The sequence below is a fragment of the Pelmatolapia mariae genome, linkage group LG4, assembly GCF_036321145.2.
Source record: "Pelmatolapia mariae isolate MD_Pm_ZW linkage group LG4, Pm_UMD_F_2, whole genome shotgun sequence".
NCBI lineage: Eukaryota > Metazoa > Chordata > Actinopteri > Cichliformes > Cichlidae > Pelmatolapia > Pelmatolapia mariae.
The window spans coordinates 19,947,706-19,970,303 of record NC_086230.1 but is presented as its reverse complement, the minus strand read 5'-3'; the positions used below and the strand labels follow the sequence as shown (position 1 = coordinate 19,970,303).

Sequence of the window (22,598 nt, the reverse complement as noted above, 5' to 3'; positions counted from 1 at the left end):
GAAACATGCTGAAATTAACGGCAACATTTTTCCACATTTAGCTCAAAACCTTACAAAAACATGTTTTTTCTTACAAAAACATGTTTTTTCTTACAAAAACATGTTTTTTCGAGTAATTTTTTACAACATTTAGTAAAATATTTGTAACTTTTCATCAAATGTTAAATATTAAATCTAAATGTTAAATATTAAATCTAAATGTTAAATGTTAAATCTAAATGTTAAATATTAAATCTAAATGTTAAATGTTAAATCTAAATATTATATTTAAATCTAAATGTTAAATGTTAAATCTAAATGTTAAATGTTAAATCTAAATGTTAAATATTAAATCTAAATATTATATTTAAATCTAAATGTTAAATGTTAAATCTAAATGTTAAATGTTAAATCTAAATGTTACAGAAAACTAAATATTTAGGCTAACATGCAAATTTATTGTACGGATCAACGGAAATACCAAAATAAAAGCTTTCCAAAAACCTCCAGCGCAAAAGTGTGCCAGTAGTGGTCAGAGATTGTGTCTGCTCTCCCCCTCACTTCTCCCCGCCATGAGCTGCTTCACTTCTTGCCTACGAGCAGCGATTTTGCTGGACATGTGCTGCAGCGATTGTGAAGTGGAGACTGCAGCTGCTGAGGGTGCACTACTGCTGAACCTTTGGATGGCCGACAAAACGGATCTTCCGATGTTTTCAGCTAAATCGCTGGACGTGCCTTCTCATGGTCCGGGCCGGGTTATGGCTGAATTCCAGTGGAATAACGGTCCCGCCGTAATAGACGTTCCAGCCATGTGTTCCAGCCCTAAACCTAACCTTATCCCTAACCATAACCTTATTCCTAACCTTAACTAGCAGTTAAATGACGTAAAATAGTGTTTTCCAAAGCGATTTAAAGAAAATGAACGAACGTGTGCAGATTGAGTCCAAACGGTTCTCATCTGCTCTCCTTTTTCTGATGCCGTCATTTAGGAACGTGTTGGGTACCCGAAAGCATAAAATGTTGACGATTTGTCACCTAGCGTAAAACATTACGCTTAGGGAGTGAGAACGTGTCTGACCACTACCGGCACACTTTTGCACCGGAGGTTTTCGGAAAGCTTTTATTTTGGTATTTCCGTTGATCCGTACAATAAATTTGCATGTTAGCCTAAACATTTAGATTTAACATTTAACATTTAGATTTAACATTTAGATTTAGATTTAAATATAACATTTAGATTTAACATTTAGCATTTAGATTTAAATATAATATTTAGATTCAACATTTAACATTTAGATTTAAATATAATATTTAGATTTAACATTTAACATTTAGATTTAGATTTAAATATAACATTTAGATTTAACATTTAGCATTTAGATTTAAATATAATATTTAGATTCAACATTTAGCATTTAGATTTAAATATAATATTTAGATTTAACATTTAACATTTAGATTTAGATTTAAATATAACATTTAGATTTAACATTTAGCATTTAGATTTAAATATAATATTTAGATTCAACATTTAACATTTAGATTTAAATATAATATTTAGATTTAACATTTAACATTTAGATTTAACATTTAGATTTAGATTTAAATATAACATTTAGATTTAACATTTAGATTTAAATATAATATTTAGATTTAACATTTAACATTTAGATTTAGATTTAAATATAACATTTAGATTTAACATTTAACATTATGATATCGTTTTTTATGGATCATCTTCAAACTTCACAACAATATTCGAGGCCTTGGGGAAACATGAGTACCTAGGTTGGCTAAGCATTTGACCCTCGATCATGTTGCAATAAAAACATCATAAAACATAAAAAGGTTTAGTACAGCACTTGCTCTTTGGGGGGAGTTGCGCTCTCTGAGTCTTTCTTGTATACTGTGATACAGTACATCATGCATAATTCAATCACTGGTAATTTAATCTCCTTTTCCTCAAGCCAAATAAGGGTGGCGGTGACATGATTAAATCGGTAGGAAATAAAAAAACCCAAAAAGCTGTCTTTTCTTTAATGCATTATTTATTGTGAAATAAAGTCAAATGGGGATTGGTTGAACAAAAAAGTTAAAAGGTAAAGAAAAAGCATAAAGTAACACAAGTAACAGTGTTGAAGTTGTACTTAACCGACCTCAAGGACTGTAAAGTTTTGCTTGTAAAAGCTTTTAAACCACACGCCCGTGTCATCCAGCTTCTGTCATGTGCAGTGTGTACAAAACACACAGCAATGTGAAAACAATGCGGCATAATGTCATTTATGCGCTTGCTACTTTAGGCATTTCAGCGTGAGACAAAAATACTATGAGGCAAAAGTGAGAACCAGGAAATTTACTGCAAAACTTAAGCTGTGAGTCACACTGCCCGAGTGTAGGCCTGTGGTATGTCACCGCTATTAACTCTAGCAAAGGAGAACGTAAACCATAAAATCTAAACCTAAGGTAAGAAAACGAATGAATGTTATCCAGTAGGTCAAATTAGCCTCCTTCAAAGCAGGAAAAGGCCTGCGTGTGCCGTTGACCTGTGACATGATGTAAATGCAGATTAACACGTGACCACAGAGTTAGAAGAAAAAGTCCACAATGAAAAAGAGCGGAGGAATATTTTCATTTTCATACTTTATTTATGCACAGTATCCGTCATACCACAAATAACAGAGGAACGAGAAGAATCAGGTTAACAAAAAGCAAGGGCAGTGAAAGAAAACATACAAACATCCCTGTGGCTCTAACTGTAGCCTGTAGTGGTTCTGTACCCTGACTAGCCCAACATATGATGATCTCTGTTAAGGGGTTGTTTTTGTTTTTAAATCCCTCTTTCAGTTCAGATTCTCAATGTGAGACATGTAAACACGCAGATTAAACGTAGAGATCTCATTTTGGTCCTGATATATGTGACAGCTGCAACACCAGTCTTCATGGTACATAACTGATTCATAGGTTAAAAGCTGTGGTAAAAAGTCTTCCTTAATTTGGCAGTTCATTTTGAAGATTCACTGTTTTAATTTGTACATATTGGTAATTAAAACACACACACACACAAAAAAACCCCCAAAGAAATACAGAAATAAACAAACTGCTTGACGCACCTGACTGAAATCAAAAAAAGACTGTTTGGCACCGGTAAACAAAAAGCCATTAGAAGCAATTTACACACATTTGTCTGCTTATATTTTAGCATTTTAGCCAAACAGGTCCGGCTACATGACAGCGAAACTGGGAAGAGACATGAAAGCGCACGATGCTGGTTGGACTGGGATGGTGGGGGTTTGTCTAATTCTGCGCGGTAAGGTGGGAAACTTCATGCTCCACACCAGGGATCTCTGTATTTCATGCAAGGGGTCTTTCTCATGCTTAGATCAGGCCTCGCCTCACGCATGCACACACGATATATATAAAGAAAGGACGTATTTCGTCCCCCCAGGAAGGGCTCTGAAATCCTCATTAGCATTAACGTGGTTTAGTTACATAAGGAGTCAGCCCTGAGACGACCAAGGCAAGAGGGCATTCAAGGGTTCCACGCACAGTAAGTGCTGCATATTCTCTATATGACACCGAGTAGAAAACAATGGATAAGTAGTGGAAATACATATAACAAGGTTTGCTGATACCAAAGCTACCAAAGATTCAGCCAAACGTTATATATCTCTTCTTAGGGCTAATCTAAACATAGAAATGTCCGAACCGTCTACGGTAATAAAAGCACATTCAGTTCGTAGTATAAAATCTGCAAGTAGTTCATCGCTTCGAAACATATTTACATAAAAGACCCCCCAGAAACGAATAAATAAAACAAAAACACGGTCGACTCACGACAGAGGGGTTAGACGTCGCTCTGAACGTAAAAGCTGTCTTTTAAACAGAACATTAAAACAGGGACAAACCCCCTTTTTTTGTTTTTCCCAATTAGGACCCTCTCTTCAGAAGAAAACGTACCACAGTTATATATCAACGCTGTTTATATCGTAATACTAAACTTTACAATGATACCAGACGTGTAATGCATCCTAGAGTCTACTGCTCGTACAGAGTCAGAAAATAAGCATGCAACAGAGATCTGCTTGTGCATATGGAAAATAGCATCTTTATCATTCAAAACACTGCGACTTTTTAGCCACACTTTTCTGACCCTATAGCCACTGTAGGCAACATCTGTTGCATTGAAAAGACCTAGACAGTTTGTAACTGTAGCACAGTTTGATTCAGCTTCTCCATGTCGGGTTAGGTATACTGTAGTTTTACACGTCCTACAAAACAACAGATACAAACAGCCCCTGTTTAAGGGTTTCGTTTATTTTTTTTTTCACTGGGAAAAAAGGCCAGAGGAGGAAGGGTGGAGAAAAAACACTACAAGGACAGCAATAGAAATGTATTATTCCACTTCTACTTTGGCACTCATGTAACAGTATACTACCTCTTTTTTTTGTTTGTTTCTTTTAGTATATAAATATAATTTACACATGTAGCAGTTCAGAAGTAGATAAAGCCGGGACAGAGCAGAAAAAATAGGTTCCGTATTTGTTGTGCATTGCAGCTCTTTGTGTGGTGACATGGGGGAAGCATGAGAGGTGGGATGAGCGGGAAAACTGATTTAATACCTAAAGAGATAGTAACTGATACTGAGACACATTCGTTCACAAGGTAAAGGCTGCAGGTCTGGAAAAAGAGGCAGAGAGTTAGAATAAAAGAACATACTGTGAGATGTTTGGAAAAGCGATTCTCTTTAGATTGTACATATATGGTTTTCACACTTTGCTCCTCTCTCCTCGGTCATTTCTCGATGCGGGTGTTGATAGCTAGTAGACGGAGCACTGCGGAGGATGATGCGAGTCTGTTGACAGCGGGGTGTTTGGTTGAGACCGGAAGGAACCTGTATTCAGTGACAGTCATGCTTTTTTTGTGTGTTTTTCCTTCTTTAAAATCTCCGTTCTCTCTCTCCTCATACCACGCTGTGCAGGGATGGATGGAGGAACTGAGGGTTGATGTAGGAAAAGCCGGCGAACTCGCCCTGGTCGATGTTGGCGATGACCAGCTGGTCCGGAGGGGTGAGGACGGGTTGGGTGCGCGTGAAAAACTTGTCAAAGTTTTCTGCTCCTTTGCCGCACTGAAAGAGATGGAAAAAGGATGTCAGATGCAGAAAAGGGTCAGTTATCTTTTTGACCGGGCAGTAAAAAGCTGGTTAACAGTAACAGGATTGGAGTGGAACGATGAAAGGCGCTTCCTCGCTTTCATTAGAAAGCTTCATAACAGTCCCAGGGGAGGGGATGCAGGAAAATGTCAAAGCCTGATGTGTAGCCGGGCAGACGCTGTAATTAGATTAGGAGCTAACCCTAAGCACCCACAGTGGAGGTCATTAGCATCGGTGTGTGGCCCCGCTCGGGGCTTTCATGTGTCTAAGCAGCTGAATATATATACGGTTATAGCCGTGTGTTGTGCACAGTCACGACACTTACAGGAAAATGAGACAAATTCACTCTGAATGAATAATCCACAACAAAAACAAACCTGTAGTGCATTTCAGCGCCTGCTGTTCCCAATGCATTTTCCTCAGGAGACATATCAGCATGTGAGGCATTTTCAGCTTCTTCTATAATATTACAGAAGCCAAACCATAAAGGCTCAGATGGAGGCTTTGTTTGGCACTCCCTTCAGACCAATTAATGACACAGTGTATGAGATCACAACTGTGATACACCGCATAAAGCCCCCTGAATGGATGGATCTGCTTTTAGCAATGTTTTCCTCCCCCGTGTGTGAGCAGAGGCAGACACATCCGCTGTGCAACCCTGCATCTATCAGGGCCTTTGTGTGGAAGTGAAGGGGAACTCTGCTCTTGGAGAGCTATTTTTAATCATTGGTGGCAGCGGTTGTGTTGCTTCAAGCGCTGTAGGCAGCAAGGGGATGGAGTACGTGGGGGTCCGCAAACAGAGAATGGAGCGTTTGTGGTGACAGCAGGACATTTAGGTGTCAGCGGCAGGCAGCGGGGCAGGTGGCTGCAGCTGGGATGCAGCCTTCAGCTCTTCAGAGTGCATATAAACCACAACACCAGCTGGAGATGAACGAGAATACAAACAAAAGACGAGTGTTCGTTTTTTATGTTTGTGTTCTTTAGAATTCATTACGTCCCACTCTGCATGATTTATTTAAATTTATTGTTTTTTGTGTAGGGTTTTTGCTGAAAGGTGAATAAAACCCCCAATAAATAATGTAACGTTGCTGCTTTACGATCATTTGTGATATTATACTAGACCATGTAAACACCAATCAAATCTTTCTGCATCTGGAAATATTCACCTGAAGGAACAGATTTCATGAAATGCAACATAGAAACAAAAAAATACAACAAAAGGTATTTTTTCTTTTAGCTCAGCTGGAGCCATGTATTGATAAAAAGAAGCTGAGGCAAAGATGAAATGATAGAATGTGTCACTAAATGCACAAAAAATATACATATTAAAAAAGCAACAAACAAACTAATTCACCTCCAAGTATGTGTTGAATTCATAAAATTCTGCTAACACGTAAAATCACATAATAAGTAATTATCTGGGAAATTTCCAGAATAAAACAAAAAATATATTAACGCATTAGTGCCAAATATTATAGGAAGGATTAAGCAAACTGACAATGCAGGTTGTAGTCAAGGAAATGTCAGTACAAAAAATGCTGGTAAATAGGTCTTTTATGCAGACATGGTTCTGCCTGAGAGTTCATCCTGTTAAAAGGGAGTTTTTCCTTCCCACTGTCGCCAAGTGGAGGTTTGATTGCTGCGCTTTTTCACTCATTTTCAGTGATGTCCTTGTACCCGACCATTTTCAGGGGAATATTTTTAATTTTTTAATCCATTTAACTCTGACCTATAAATGATTTAAGTGTTAAAAAAGGGCATCTAACTCAATGAACGAAGCAGTGTTTTGTTTACACATTACAGACAACTTGGCAGAGAATTCATTTTAAATGTAAATCAGTAGCATCCAGGCTTACTTTTCCAGACTTTTGGCTCAAATCATCACCAATATTTATGGAGGAGGTCAGGACGGAGTGGCTGCATTTCAGCAAGCGATGTTGAGAATTTTGTCAAAATTGTTCAAGTATGAATGCAGAGAAGTATCTTGAGATTTTGATGCACTATGCAATACAAATCTGAGAAGCAGAAGAAGTGTGGGATCATCTTGACAGAACAGAACAAAAGGCAGCCAACATTCAAAGAAAAGCTTTGAACACCTTTCAAGAAGCTTCGAGAACTATTCCTGAAGACTAATTAAAGGAATGACAAGAAAGCTGAGAAGAGAGTTCAGACTATGTTTAAGAATAAAGGTGGTCATACCAAATGTTGACTTTCAAGGTCGTTAAAATTACACAAATTCTTTCTTAGCCTTATATACTGGATTTTCATGCATGTTTGTATATTTTATTGGTTGCAACTATTTCCAATTTTCTTAAATATAAAGAGATGAGGGGTGGCTTAAGACTTTTGCACAGCACAGCTTCAGTGTTGTTCTTTCATGTTGGAAGCACACGTTGGAAGCCTTCACTCACCACTTTGGGTTTAAACGGTGGCTGGATCTCTCTGTTGGCCAGGCGCTCCCAGTCGATGCGTCTGAAGAAGGCCTGCTCTCTGATGTCTCTCTCACCCTCCGGGCCACAGCCGAGACGCTTTGAGGGGTGCTTGGTCATCAGCTGGTGACAAACGGAGGAAAAAAAGAAGAGATGGAGGCAGCTTGAGGGGAAGAAGGTAAAAATAGGAAAGCAGGAGGACTGTGAAAGGATCTTAAAAACAAAAACATAGAAATGGCAAATACACTTCATTTTCATTTTTTGAATCCTTGCTTCCATCGTCAACATTATGCAGAGCCAGACTGACACTCAACCAGCTTATATATAGTTACAAGCAATCACGCCACCTTTTCATCGCTGCTTTTTTTTTGTGAATCAACAGCCACTTTTAATTTCAACTGTGAATCATTTGTTGCAAATGAAATGTGAAGAAAACAATAAGAGGGGTCAGGATAGTCTCTCTCGTCAGCGGCTCTGAGACGATGAATGATATTTTTAGTGGCGGCACGCAGCCACAGGATGTAATATCATAATAAATGAAGGCGGGTGTGTTATTAGAAACTCGATCAGACCGCGCTTGAATCTTAATAGAATCGTCTCCGGTTTCTAAATTTGCTGTGAAAACTCATTTCCCTGTTGGTAAACAATCATACTAATGACGACCTTGATGCCAACTTGACTGTGATGATGTCACAAAGTCCCCAGGTGTGAGAAAACCCCCCCCAAAAAACCCAGGTGGTCACTAAATAAAGGGTTAGTGTTGAAAGCCATGGAAATCGGTGATTCGGTGCGTTTTTCCACATAACTGTTAGTGTGGAAAATTATTTCCTGCTACGGAGAAGCAGCATATTCTTAAAAAGGATCCTTAAAAATGACTGGTAATATTTATAATGTATTTACATCACTGTGGACCGTGTTTCTAGATAATCGTGCACAGCGTATACAAGTCGGATTGCTTCTAATCACCTATTTAAGAAAATGCAAAAAAGCTTAAAAGTAGCTTAAAGTTGATTGTTTGGTATAACGGTGTGTGTCTGGTTCGAGAAACAAACCCTGACGATGACACGTTGTACTGCTGTTACCAAAACTGGTGCAAACTGGGAGTCATTTTCCAGGCGTGGAGGGTGTAATGAAAAACATGGGACACATTTGCTGTTGCAGTGTTCTGTCTCTACAGTTTTTTTATTGCACTTTGATCAAAGTGCAATAAAAAAAACTGACTGGAGATCCCACGAGGAAGAGCATCTAAAGTTTAAATGCCACTTTCGTGGATACTCAGCAGTCATTTTTTTAGCTACAACATGCTTGTACCATATTGGATCCCCTTTTGCTTTAATTCTTTGTCGCATAGATTCAAAAAGGTGTTGGAAACACTTTCGTGTTGACATGATGGGATCACCCAGTTGCTGCAGATTTGTCGGCTGCACATGCTTGACGAGAATCTACCATTTCACCACATCCCAAAGATGCTCCACTGGATTGAGATCTGGTGACTGTGGGGGTCATTTCAGTACATTGCATATATTGTCATGTTCAAGATTATTTGAGCTTTGTGACATGGCACCACCACGCTGGTGGAAGCGGTCGTGGTCAGGAATAATTTTCAGGTAGTACTCAGGTGTGGCGTTTAAATGATGCTCAGCTGAAACTAAGGTGAAAGAGTGTACTAAGACAATTTCCCCCTCACCGTTATACCACCACCAGCAGGCTGAATCACTGATATAAAGCAGGATGAATCAAGGTTTTCTTGTTGTTTATATCAAACTCTGAGCCTATTATCGGAATATTGAGGCAGAAACTGAGACTCAGACCAAGCAACAGTAACAAACTGTACCCTTCATGGTTTTTTTTGACAGGAGTGGCACCCAGTGTGATCGTCTGCTACAAGGTTTCAACTCGTTGCGCTTTCAGAGATGTTTTTCTGCAGCTTTTGCTGTAGTTTGAGTCTAACGAATGATTATTTCAGTCATTGCTCACAGGATATTTTCTCTTTTTCTCTGTAAATCTACATTTCTAAATGCACTGAGTTAATGCCATATTATTGCGAATTAGATATTTATGTTAATGAGCAGTTAATGAAGTGGTTAGTGAGTTAAATCTGCAATAACTGTACAATGCTATCACGTCAATATGGACCAAAATCTGTGAGGAATGTTTCCATGATCTTGATGAATCTATGACATGAAGAAATAAGGCAGCTGAGAAAAGGAGGTCCAATTTCTGTTTTCTAGTTTGATCACTCATGTCTGACATGCCTCTGATGTTCAGTGTTTGGGTTCTCAGCAGCACGTAACACCAACTTAGAGTGGATAAAATAATAATACTATACACTAACTACAATAACTATAAGTGTCCAGTAAGTATGTCTACAATGGCAGCAAACAAGTAATTACTGTATAGCAGCTGCTCCAGGGTAGAGCAGTGCTCTCTCTGAGAGCAACGTTTGAGCTTAGGAGGTTAAAAGCTTTTGTGTCCAACAGATCAGACAGGCTTCTTTGTTTCATGATTTGAGCTTTAATGAATATAACATAATATTTTTTCATTAAATCATACCCGACTCTTGCACACGACAGCTATTGAAACCGGCTTTCTGTTATATCCTATATCATTATACCCTGGAGGTTCAGCTACCAGTACCAGAGCGGTGTCCTGTGAAGTGAGATTAATGACCTACTGAGCTGTGTCGAGCTTAAAGCCAGAGTTTTCTGTGTTACATAAGTGGCTCTCTTTTTACCTGGCTAAACCTTTTTACTGTGGATCTGGTACTAATTGAATCTAATTGAATGATGTTTTCTCAAGCCTTCTGCTCAAGGAGTTCTCTTAACAAATAAACAGATTTAGCAAAGCAGCAGGAGCTTCTTATCTGAAGTCCTTTGGCCTTTTACACAGTACTTACTCCTTTGCAGATGGACACGGCTTCTTTAGACATGGACTTGGGGTAGGACACGTTGTGCTCCATGATAGACTGGAAGAGCTCGTCCTCGTCTTCTCCATCAAACGGCGGCTGAAGAGAACAGAAGCAGTGTCAGAGAGTTCAGACAAAAGATGATGATGATGATAATGAGGATGACGATTTGCAGCTTGTTATGTGGAAGACACTTAGGCGGCAACTCCGGCAGGTGAAGGTGATTCGCTGTGGTGTTAAGTGTGTTATGAGGCATCGCTATCTTTGTAAGCTGTTATTTTACTTATGGTTCCTGTGTGGTTCACTCCAGGTTACTCAAAGCAGTGACTCGTCTTATGTGCGGTAAACAAACAGCAAATCCTGGTATAACAGTTTATGTGATTGTTTCCAAGCATGACCCACCTAAACTAAGAAAAATGTCTTCCTCCAAACTGTTGCCTGGAAACTGGAAACCTTTTATTCACACCTTAAGTATCTGAGCCAAGATAACTTGCGATTTCTTTTTCCAAGGACACACACTGGTTATAATAATAAGACGAAATATTGCAGTGCTTTGCTGCAGTCGCTTTTAATCTTCAATCAAAACCAAACTCTCTGTATTCACACAGATATTGTGAGGCTTCTCACTATTCTCTTTCATTTCTGAGCATTGGGAAGATAATTACTTGTCATTCCCCCTGTCTCTCTTTTTCTTCAACAAATTGCTCATCTTTCATTAATACAGCTGGAGCCACTTCAGCTAGCTGCTGTTTCCATCATCAGTTAATCTGATTACTATGCTAGCCGATCTTAATTAATTAATTTTCATCTAAAATGTCAGAATATAGAGAAGGAGAAAATGCCCCACAGTTTCCAAGAGATTGAAAGCACATCTCGAAATCTCTTTGTTTAAAGCAGATGGTCAGTGGCGTAGTACAGGAGCTCATTGGGCTCATCACGCCTCAAAATTCACAGGTTACTATAATGTGTGAAGTAAAGAAAGAAAGTGATAAACTTTGTTGCTTTGTGGGAAGAAAAAACTCTGGAAACTCTTGCAGAACCAGGCTCAAGGAGGGTCAGCCATGTGTTCCATCCAAAGTGGGATGGATGCTAGCTTTCCTAACAAGACCAGGTTTTCCAGGGGAACAGCCAATAAGACTTCAAGAAATCAGAGATCCAAATGACTGCAGGAAACGCTTTGACTGCAGGCTGTGCTTGAGTGGCAGCACATCTCAATCGTAACATCCCTTGTGGGGATGTGCGAGCATCTTATCATCACTGCTAATCTAATATTAAAATGTGGGCTATATCTGATTAACTTGCAACAGGTTTAAGCACAATTTTAAGAATACATCTGTAAGTACAATTGGTGCATGAAAAACAGCGCATTACCTGTCCTGCCAGCATCTCATACAGAAGAACTCCATAGGCCCACCAGTCCACTGATTTCCCATAAGGCTGGTATGCTATAATCTGAAAGTAATGAGAAAAGAAAATATATTCACGAAGTGGAATAACTGTGAGGGCATGAAGCAACAACATCCCTGCTGTCAAAATCCTTTTCTAACCTGCCTTTATTCTGTCACTGCTGCTCGACTCTGTGCAGTAAAAGGTGACGACTGCAGTGTTGTACTGTATGCAACCAAAGGCAGACACAGTGAACGTATCAGAGAGAAGTGAACAAGCAAATCAACCACCATTAAACACATTCAGCTATTCCGAGCTTCCATAACAAAAGCGTTTTCTCCTACCATCCAATTTGCCATCCCACAACTGCCTCCCACACACAGACTACACGCGAAATGATAATCACGGAGACGCAAAAGCAACGCGCTAAAGCACAGCTGCACACAAACGCAGCAATTTATGCAGCTCCCAAAGTTATAATTTGTTGCTCGGCTTTCTTGGGAGATAAACCCACAGCCATGTGAGGTGCAAATGTTTACATCTTTCTCTGGATTCATTAACTTAAGAAAAAAAAATACAGTTTAGAGTTAAAGCCTCGTCAATCTCTGTCAGTGTTCCTGCATATTTAAAGATTTAGAAAGTTATTAATATGTGGTGATATTTTAGCAGCTGGAGTAGTAGTCAGGAAGTTTTAAAAAAAAGAAAACGACTAAGAGTAAGGGCTTCCCTCACCTCCCACCTGGGAGATGCTCCCCTCTGAATCATTGCAGACAAATTATATATATATATGTATATATGCGTATGCATGCACATAATACTAAACAGATAATCACACATTTCATCACCCTGAGTGACTCATCTCCTCCTTTTACTCTTAACTCTATTTCTGTTCCTTTTATTAGTGATCTGAAGTCTTTCTCTTTCTGAGCATCCACCCACAAATGATATTTTCTTTGAGCATCTGATTTCACAGCAAGTTTTTCATGAGCCTCAGAGCAGCTCCGGTGCTCCTTGTCGTGATGAGTGTGAGTGGTTAAAAAAAAAAAAGCGATTAAAAAAATAAAAAACATCACAGATCACTTAAACGACTCTCACAGGCTTGAGAGATGTCTTGATATCCAAAAAACTTCAAACCATAACGGTGACATGAAGGCACACACCTGCATGTCGCACATCTTTCTGTTCATTTATTCACACTTTTTAAAAAGCCTGGGCTGACTTTTTAACACAATATTACTCCAATGGTTTCAATCTTTCTCCATAATTCACTAAAAGTTCTGTTGGATTCCACCATTCGGTATTTTTTATGCACTCGTGAAAGACTTCCAAGGTCTGTTTTCAGAAAAATGAACATTTGAAGTGTTTATATGTGCTAAATTAAGTTTTTATGGATTCTTTTTAAACTGTTATATTACTAGTATGGTTAATCTGTGGTGGGTCTTTAGGCAAAATTAAGTTATATTAAGTTATCAGTGCTAATTTTTTTATTTGTTATCAGAATAGGGAGCTTTTAATTTCATTAATTTGCACATACACAGGTAGAATAATTAAATTCATTCTCCAACTAGCTTGGTTTCACACTGTCCACAGAAACATTGACTTAAAGCAGCTTGGATGGCGTTATAGGTAATCTGTTTCAAAGTAGGCCTATAGTGCAGTACATGGTAAAAGATATTTTCCCCCCTTCATCTAACTACTGTTCTCTTTTTTCAAAGTAGAAATCAAATTTAAAACAGTAAAAATCTTATTTTTCGTTCTAAGATTTCAGTCACTGTAATGAAAATGCAAAGTTAAAGTACTGGACAATCAGAAAGACAGAAAAAACTCCATTACTCAGCATTAAACCAATAAGAAAGTCCCCAAATAACCCGCATTGTAGTAATGTCGTCTTTCTTTTGTTACTCTCATTGTAATCCCTGGGTTTTTTGTTTTTTTGTTTTTTTTTTAGTTGCAGACATCTCACCTCCGGTGCGATGTAGTCTGGGGTGCCGCAGAAAGTGCGCGTGGTCATTCCTTCGTACATGTTTTCCTTACACATGCCAAAGTCTGCTATCTTGATGTGGCCCTCGTAGTCCAGCATCACATTGTCGAGCTTCAGATCCCTGCAGCAGAGGCGGCATTTGTGTGAGTGCATTTGTGACTCCTTTAACACTTCTTACATGCGGCTAAGCCGATATTTCTGCACCGTCTCTGAGCAGTTTATCTGCCTGCGGCGTACATCATACACTGAGTAATAAGCAGTAATTTCTAGGCCTGAAATTATTTTCCCATCAGCTTTTTATCTTTATGCCGTCGTTGCTCTTACAATTCAGCCCGCATCTCTGCTTGTGTTTTATGTCTCGATTCTTCATTTTCCTCCCCACCCCCGGCCACCGCTTCTGGCGGTTACGTCTGTCACATACTAGACTCTGTATGTCAAGCAGAGCGCTACTCGCATATGAAGAATGAACGTGAGCATTTGGCTGGAGTACTGAAAAGGAGCGGGGTGACCTTGGTCTCCTTCAATCACTTTTTTTTTTTAGAATTGAGTGATCAGTATGGATGTAATACTGTGGCTTAGGGAAAGACTGACGATCAAGGCGTAGCTACATGTCCATTTTAATCTCTTTGTTTAGGGGCTCAGGAGATAGAGCAGGTCCTCTACTAACAGGAAGGTCAATGATTAAATCCTCGGCTCCTTCCTGAGTATCACTGGGAAAGACACCGAACCCCAGGTTGGGCCCGGTGAGTCAATCGTCTGTACGAATATGTGTCTGAATGGGCGATTGAGGCTTGCAGTAAAAAAGTGCTCGAGTGTTAAAATTAAATGCAGTTAGTGATGAAACATCATGACAACCATCAACATCTGTCACCCACCTGTAGATGATTCCCTTTCGGTGCAAGAAAAACAAGCCGACAGCAATCTCTGCGGCATAAAACCTGCAAAATTGAAAAACAGACATAATATACGAGCCATAAAATAGGCTGTATATCTTCCCAAAAGAAAACTGTCTAGGAATATATTAAAGCAATACACAAGGTTCCCTTTCCCTAAAGAATAATAAATTACAAATCATGGGATGACCTGACACTCTGAGCAAGCCAGAATGTGTCACTGAGGGAAAATGCACCAAATAAAAACTTTCAGCTGGGGTTTGTAATGCGTCTTTTCAGCAGACGGTGCTTCATGTTGTAGATTGTGATTTTTTTGTTGCAGTTTTTTTTGGCTCTCTTCTGAGAGCAGGCTGTTATATTTCTTGACACCTATTTGACAAGTCTGCTCTGATGGACAGAATGAAAGAGTTGAAATTACAGAGAAGTGCTTCCTGTGAGGGGCGTAGACAGTACAGCTAGCAGCAGTGTGGAGACCACAGATCATGGAGTGTCAATGAAATCCAGCGACAGCAGAAGCAAGCAAAATAACTATTAACCACTTGAAGTGGGGGAGTTAAACTCGTCTCAGCTACGACACGGGTGAAGAATGAAGCATCGCGTTGATTGACGTTTAGTGGAGCTGTAAATACCCACGCAACTGAACCAACTGTCAGGTGCAAAGCAGTGTGTAACCAGGTAGACAGGGCTTTAGTCACACTCATATTGTGACAGGAAAGTTGAATGAATGAAAGGTAGTAGTGCTTTTTTCCCCTTGTTGCATAAAACAATAATAAGTAGGAATGCACTGATCCAGCTTTTTCAGTTACAATCTGATTCGATATCTGCTGACGCCGAGTCTTCTTCAAGTTTTGGGCGTCAGTACAACAGATCATCTGCCTCCATCTCACCCTATCCCCAGCATCCTCCTCACAACAACCCTCTGCAAGTCCTCCTTCACTCCATACATCAGTCTTCTCTGTTGCCTTCCTTATTTCCTCATGCCTGGCAGCTTTATCTTCAACATCCTTTGTCCCGTATATCCACTATCCCTCCTCTGCACATTTGCAAACCTTCTCAGCCTTGCCTCTCTAACCAAATTTCTGTTGCTCTGATCGTTCTGATATACTCATTCATAATCCTGATCTCCCTTGACGAAAATCTTATTAAGTACCGATCCCAAAATTGAATTAATAAGCCCTAGTCCCCATTGTGAGGAACAGAACGGGAATTATTTTTAAATGTTAAAGGCAGCATTGGGTCCAACTTAAACATGGCCTGAGTTCACAAATTAAACTGTCGCAAATAAAAAACAAGTAGGAAGAGAAATTTACTGAACTGGTTTTGTGTTACCAAGATGATGACAGACAAGGCAATCAAAATACATGTATCCATGCAAATAAAAGCTAATGCAAGAGGATGCACTTTCCCAACGTAGCCACAATAGCTCGTTTTTCAGCCAAAACAAGCTGTTTCTCTTAAGTTCTCTACAAGTGTTACCTGTTTACTTTTCTTACTCAAGAAATAAGCTGCCTGTGTAGGTGATACTGCATGTCCAGGCTTCGTCCTCACTCATCTCCCTCCATGCTACATTACATCATAGAACTGAATTGGATGGATAGGGCCATACATCAGCTTAGAGTCACCAGAACAAATACCAGAATGGTGCATCCTGAATACTCAGAGACACCACTGGCCCATGAGTTGCACTGAGACTCTCTGTTTTCAGCCTTTTATCTAGCATAATCATACTGTTATATTTAAAATATAACATATCTAAGAATCACTTAAAAATCAAGTGATTTCAATATGATTTTCCTCTTAATTTGACACTCAGCTTGTCATTTTGTACCAGGTTAAAAGGAATACTATAGTTCACACATTACTCTACTATAGTACTGGGGCATCATTACTGTAAGTATGTGTACTTTTAAATAACTTGACGTGACTGTAAAACATGTAAGCTGCCTGCAGGATATCAACATGCAACATATCAACATCCTTACACAGCCTGTGGCTCCTTAAACTTGCCCATACGCTGGATATGATACATGAGGTCTCCTCCGTTAATGTACTCCATCACAAAGTACAACCGATCCTACACACACACAAAAAAAGAAGAAGACCGAAAAAAATAAGTTATTGTCCAAGATTACATAAAGATAAACACCTCACACTGAAAGAGCTTCAGAAAACAGCCTGTGAATCTGATGCAGATATAATATTCAGTGTCTAAAAGTCTACAGCCATATATCTTAGAGTTACAGTATAATTCAGACTGAATACATTATTTTATTAAAGCCTGCTGTACAGATTATAGATCTATATTATAGGACACAAAGGTTTGATCATTAAATATAATTTTATTTAAGGACTCCTTGAGTCACCCTGTCTATGCACAGAGTTGACGTCATACAGGAGGACTTTGTATTCAAAGGGTGGTCTCAGTTCAGTTTCAATTTTCTCTGCAGGAGCCCCGTTCAAATAAATGTAAGTAGGAAAAAGCAAATATAGACGTAATGACAGACACGCACAATAGGACACACAGATTGAGCACTAAGTAACGGCTCCCTTTGTAAATTAAACTGATATTTTTGGAAGTATGATTGAAAACTTTGACGTCAGCAGGGGCTGAAGTTTCTACACACCACTGTCTGGAAGCAGGAGTGGAGCTGCGTGAGGAAGGGCGGTTTGTCTCTCAGGGCCAAGACTCTCTTCTCCACCATTGTACATTCGACGTCGTCGTCCTGGATCACGACATCTTTCTTCAGGATCTTTATAGCGTACAGCTCCTCCGTCGACTTCATCTCAGCCAGCATCACCTGCAACGGGGGGAGACGCCAAGAGCCAAAGCCACCATAAGACAAAGAGATAAAAAAAATCAAGCAAATGAAAAAGCACAGGAGCATCTATTTTCTCTCACCTTGCCGAAGCTGCCCTTCCCGAGCAGAGCCAGGAAGTTGAAGTCATTGAGTCGGACCCGGTCCATATTCCCTGACGGGAAGCTGAACCGCCGGTGGTCTGATGGTGTGATCACTTTCTTACCGTGACCCAGCTTTGCTTTCTGCAGAGACAGACGTGTGTTAGGATACAGACTGCATTCACTCACGTGCCAAATAGAGTCAAATTAGATTTTGAGCGTGGATAAGGTTTGCACATTTTTGTTCTGTGCTTCAGATTTTGTTTTTGCTTGTAAATAACTGCAAGCATGATCCCAGCAAAGTTAAAGAAAAGAACTTAATCACCACCACCTTAATTTGTGACAGTCAAGAGGATGAAGGAAGTATACATGCCACCCGTTGCTGTTGTTTTCCAGTTTATGATAAGATATAAAAATCAGAAAACCATACTGTAACAACTCACAATGTAATACCAACAAAAACATGTCAAAATGTGATAAAAATATCTTTCTGAATGTTTGAAAATGCAACAAATTCTAATAAATTATGGTCAACATGATAGTTCTTTACATGAAAGCATGCTGTAACATATTGACACCTCATTTAAGGTTACATTTTACAAATGGAGTTTTCATGATTTGTTACATTTTCAATCTCTCTGGAGATATTTTAAAATGTTTCGCATGCTGACAATCACATTAATGCATGGGAGTTGCTTCTGTAATTGTTAGTTATTACATTGTGATATCGTTACAAAGAGCAATGACAGACACATGCATCCATACAAAAAAAGAAAAGAAAAACAGGTTTGCTGCATAATCACAAGAAAATATAAAGTCAAGCTTGTTTAATCCTTCCAGAACCGACAGTAATCAGCGTCTAATTTTTTTCTGGCACTCGTGGCAGTTTCTTTGTTATATTCAAACATCCTCAGTTATTCAGCGAGATCTCACTACTGGTGCATTTTGGGAAACTGTCTGGTGGACAGTCAGCGGGGGTTGCCAGTGTTGTGAGGATCCCTGTTGTTATAATCACTGCTCTGCTGAGCATCTCTGAACAAAAAAAAGGGCAATTAGGACCCTGCCAGCTCCCATCACGGGTCCAGCGGTTGTCTGTTTCTGTCAGATGGAGCACACAAAAAACAACAACAAAAAGAAAAACATATAACCAGTGTGAGCCACGAGAGCCGTTTCCAGGACAACCGTTTCTCTACTCTTTACTAAATGTGACGGTATACTTCACATAATACTTATCACATATTTATTGGACTCGGGTCAAGTGGTTCTACACGTACATCTGGTTAGGTCAGTTAGCAGCTGATTATTCTAAACATTAAGTAGGTATGTCAGTCAACAAGCAGGGCGGGATGAGTGGTTTTCATTTTGACCCTGAGTGCTGCCTGATCCACTAATTCACTGCGGTTAATGAATTTCACCTGACAGTCCAAGTGTAATTGAGGTGGAGAGGAGACAGCTGTGATGAAAATGAACTGACCAGATATTTGCAGGAGTGCGCAAAAGCGCGGGAGACAGGAAAAATCTAAATAAACAGCAGTCTACAGTCAGCGTGACCATACTCGAGGTTCCCTAGGGGGGTAACTCCACAGCTGAGGTCAGCTCACAGCAGCTCACAGTGCAGGCCAGAGTACAGGCCATATTTAATTTGGGGTTAAAATCTCCCTTTAATGCAATTTTAGGTGTTACAGGCCTAAAAAAAAAATTGTGGAAACACAAAAATATGAGATAAAAAATTGTGCTTTTGTTTTGAAATTGCACACAAAATTGTTTTATGTTGCTAGGTAGATCTGACATGCCGCATTGCTGCTGCTCTTTTTATTAAATAGTAACACATTTGAATAAGACGGTAAACACTAGGTCGTGCTGTTGATTGCAACTGAGTTTAAGTTCAGCTTCCACTGCTTGCTTCACCCTTACCTTGGAAGGACACCTAGTGGTCATTCCTCAAACACAAAACTGCACCTATCTAACATGGACCAGCTGCCGGTATATTGCGTATAAAAGGAAACTGGCATGTCTCCAACACAAGCACTCACACAATATCGACACAAAGATGCTGTGGCCACACAAAAGTTGTTACAAACTTTGTTACAAAGCAGCCACTCACTGGTCTCTTAATAAATCCAGGACTGCCACTGTGTTGAGGGGTCTAGCATGTGTGAGTGTTCATCAATGCCTCATATTTTAACATTTAGACTCTTGACTAAAGAGACACTAATAATAAAACTAATTGGAAAGTCTGCCTTTGGGGTTTGTGCCGGTATCTTTCTCAAAAAGACTTAAGAAAACATCATGGATTGGACTTAAAGGTGTTAATCTTGTCTTACAGAGCCTCTCGGTAAACTTCTCTGTGCTCCATAAGTTTACAACAGAGGGACAGACAATGCTGTCTGCTGTTTGTGTGTTAGAAGATATGAGGGACATAAGCTAAAGAGTGTACACGCGGCATCTTTATAATCATAATGAAACTGTTAAAGATACAGACTAAAAAAACAAAAAGAATTTAAGTCATTCGCTTCCTTTGTTCTTTTATTTTTCATGTTGCTTAAATGTTTTTGAACCTCCTGCATGAAAGATGAAGACGTTGCAGTCAGTTTGGAACACTTTCTGTAGTTCAGATGATTTTTTATTCTTCTGAGTCATTCTATATACAGCTAATGTCATGTTTTAGCAGTCTGAGTTACACAGATCAAGCAGATACTTACCAACATAGTGCTCTGTCTACTTTGCCTTGTGTCCTGTGTTAAGTTTTACAGAGCAACACAAAACAACTGGAAACAGCAGGCTTTGCTGATTAAAAGCGCTCAGTAGATCACTGGCACCAATCATTCCAGTATTAGAGATATTGGCGAGTTGTCTGCACAAAGCCCGTAAGTAATACAGAAGCATCTGCTGCAGTGCTACCAGACTTCAGAGCACTTTCTTTCCTCAAGCTTCTGATGCTGCTGAATCCATCCTCCCGAGTTCAACATGAAAAATGCCTTCTGTTTTTAAAATTATTCATTCTTTCTTTTATTTATTGATTTATTTGTCTAGTGGCACGAAGGTTCTACATTTACAATTTTGATGTAAAACCCTGGCAGGAATTCATCTCTCGTCTTGAATATATTTGTGCACAAAACAAGGATTGTGGATTTTGTCCTTGACACTGGAATAAAAAAGGGGGGATGCATTAATGGGTGGTGTCAGCGGGTGGAGGAATGATTACTGCAAGCAGAACCCTTCCTTTTTTCCGCTGCTTGTACCTGACTATTGCTTTAACACAGGCTTGAAAAATTGCGAGCCACTCCTCTGCAGCCATTTGCAAGTGCTGCAAATGTCAGACTTTGCTGATGTGACCTTCAATGCAGACACACCAGGAGTTGTGAAACCTCAAAATGTGTCATTCATTCATCGTAATGTGTGGTTCGTTTTACTTTATGCTTACATGTGATTATGAGCCTGAGACAAGGAGAGAGTATAAGAGTGCTTGAGAGGAGTTAGAGAAAGAAGACAATTTATTACAAAGGGTCCGTAACAGCAAGCAAATTGGGCTGATTCAACTGTGTGCTGTTGAAAGCCGTTGTTAGTAAATCAGATTGATTTGTGGAATCCCAGCAGAGATTCACAAACAATCCTAATTCGGTAAGTAAATTAAGTGCGAGGCAAGCTACAAGTGAGAGAAAAAAAAATTAGATGAAGCAGGCAGGGGAGCTACCTTCAGATAGTGGATATTTAACTGGCAGTCCTAGAAGAAAGGAGAAACTCAAAGGTTAGCCGGTGTGTGCGAGCGTGTGGACAGAGACAAGAGAAGACATTCTGATCACTTGTAATCGGCGTCCGTGAACTCTAAAATCGTAATTGGCCCGGAGAACAGAGAGATTCCTGCTCTGTCACATCTGTCGCATCCCGCCTTAGTTTCCACGGCAACCGCACAGTCGTGCATAGACGCGAGCCTCGGAGGAAAGTCGAGGTCAGCGCCGTACGGCGTGGAGAGAAAAGAAGCGAAAAAATTAAAAACAAAGCAGAGAGAGTCGGCGCTTTGAGGACTTGCTGTGAGTTTACACAGAGTATTAAAACCTCCGCCTGCACCCACGCAGGGCTGGACTTTAATAAAACGCCTGTCGCTCCCTGCCGTCTCTGTTTTCCCTTTTTTTTTTTAAATCTCTTGCAGTTTTGCACCTGTTTTCATTGCACTGTTCAATATAGCAGCCACCTTAATAACATGGACATAAAGAGGTCGTGAGTTTTATTTAAGGCTGCATACTGTAAGGTGTTAAAATAATGAACGACCTGCAGTCGACGGCGAGGCCACTAGAGAGCAAACGTTAGCTGTAAAGCATGCTTCCACTGACTTGATTAGAAGGACTGTGCTGGGGCTTCTGCATGCTTATTTCACTTGGCTCTGAACATGTAAATTCTAAACATTTTCAAAAATTTTAGTCATGTTTTTAAATGACTATGCATCATTTCAGTTTTGAATATATTATAAAAGTGATGTGAAATCAAATAAGTTTAAACATCTTAGTGCGCCTGGAAGCGCAACTGAGGGAGAAACCCAGACGAAAAACATGATTTTCAATAAAAAAAACATCAAATTTTAGACATCAAGGATTCTTTGACACAGTGTATGAGGGCTTCTTGGGATTTCTCAGGTTTCACTCAAATGTTAACATAATAATAAAACTAAAATTGTTTTTTTTTTTTCCAAACATCTTGAAAGTTAATGTTTTAAATATCTACTGCTGCAAACAGCTTATGCTCTGGTCCACTGAGGCCAGGGAAATGTAGCCTCAAAGCTTACCTTTCCAATTCAACAACAAAGCTACCCTTGAGTCAGAGTACACCCTCTAAGCAAACCCAGAGGTCCACATGGGATTGTGGCACTTCATGTGCACAAACTTGCAGTTTAAACCTCTAAGTGAGTTTTTTTTCAATACACACAACTGTTGTCATGCATATTTTATAAATTCTCCTACAGATTTTCTTCTAAAGTAAAACTAC

At 39.5% G+C, this 22,598-nt stretch overlaps 1 protein-coding gene across 2 annotated transcripts in view; it reads right to left on the bottom strand.

The window, feature by feature from the left end:
* Positions 1-2,602: 2,602 nt before the first annotated feature.
* Positions 2,603-22,598, bottom strand: part of prkcab (protein kinase C, alpha, b) — a 119,934-nt gene continuing 99,938 nt past the window's right edge. Inside the window, exons 9-18 of one of the 2 annotated variants that reach the window (XM_063471788.1) lie at positions 21,313-21,342; positions 17,622-17,762; positions 17,347-17,520; positions 16,705-16,796; positions 14,705-14,767; positions 13,812-13,950; positions 11,834-11,914; positions 10,454-10,561; positions 7,540-7,680; positions 2,603-5,104 (exon numbers count right to left, since the gene is read on the bottom strand). In XM_063471788.1, coding sequence (XP_063327858.1) covers positions 4,940-5,104; positions 7,540-7,680; positions 10,454-10,561; positions 11,834-11,914; positions 13,812-13,950; positions 14,705-14,767; positions 16,705-16,796; positions 17,347-17,520; positions 17,622-17,762; positions 21,313-21,342 — 1,134 coding nt within the window. In that variant the 3' untranslated portion in view covers positions 2,603-4,939. The remainder of the gene's footprint in view (positions 5,105-7,539; positions 7,681-10,453; positions 10,562-11,833; positions 11,915-13,811; positions 13,951-14,704; positions 14,768-16,704; positions 16,797-17,346; positions 17,521-17,621; positions 17,763-21,312; positions 21,343-22,598) is intronic. The other variant, XM_063471789.1, reaches the window with a different exon arrangement.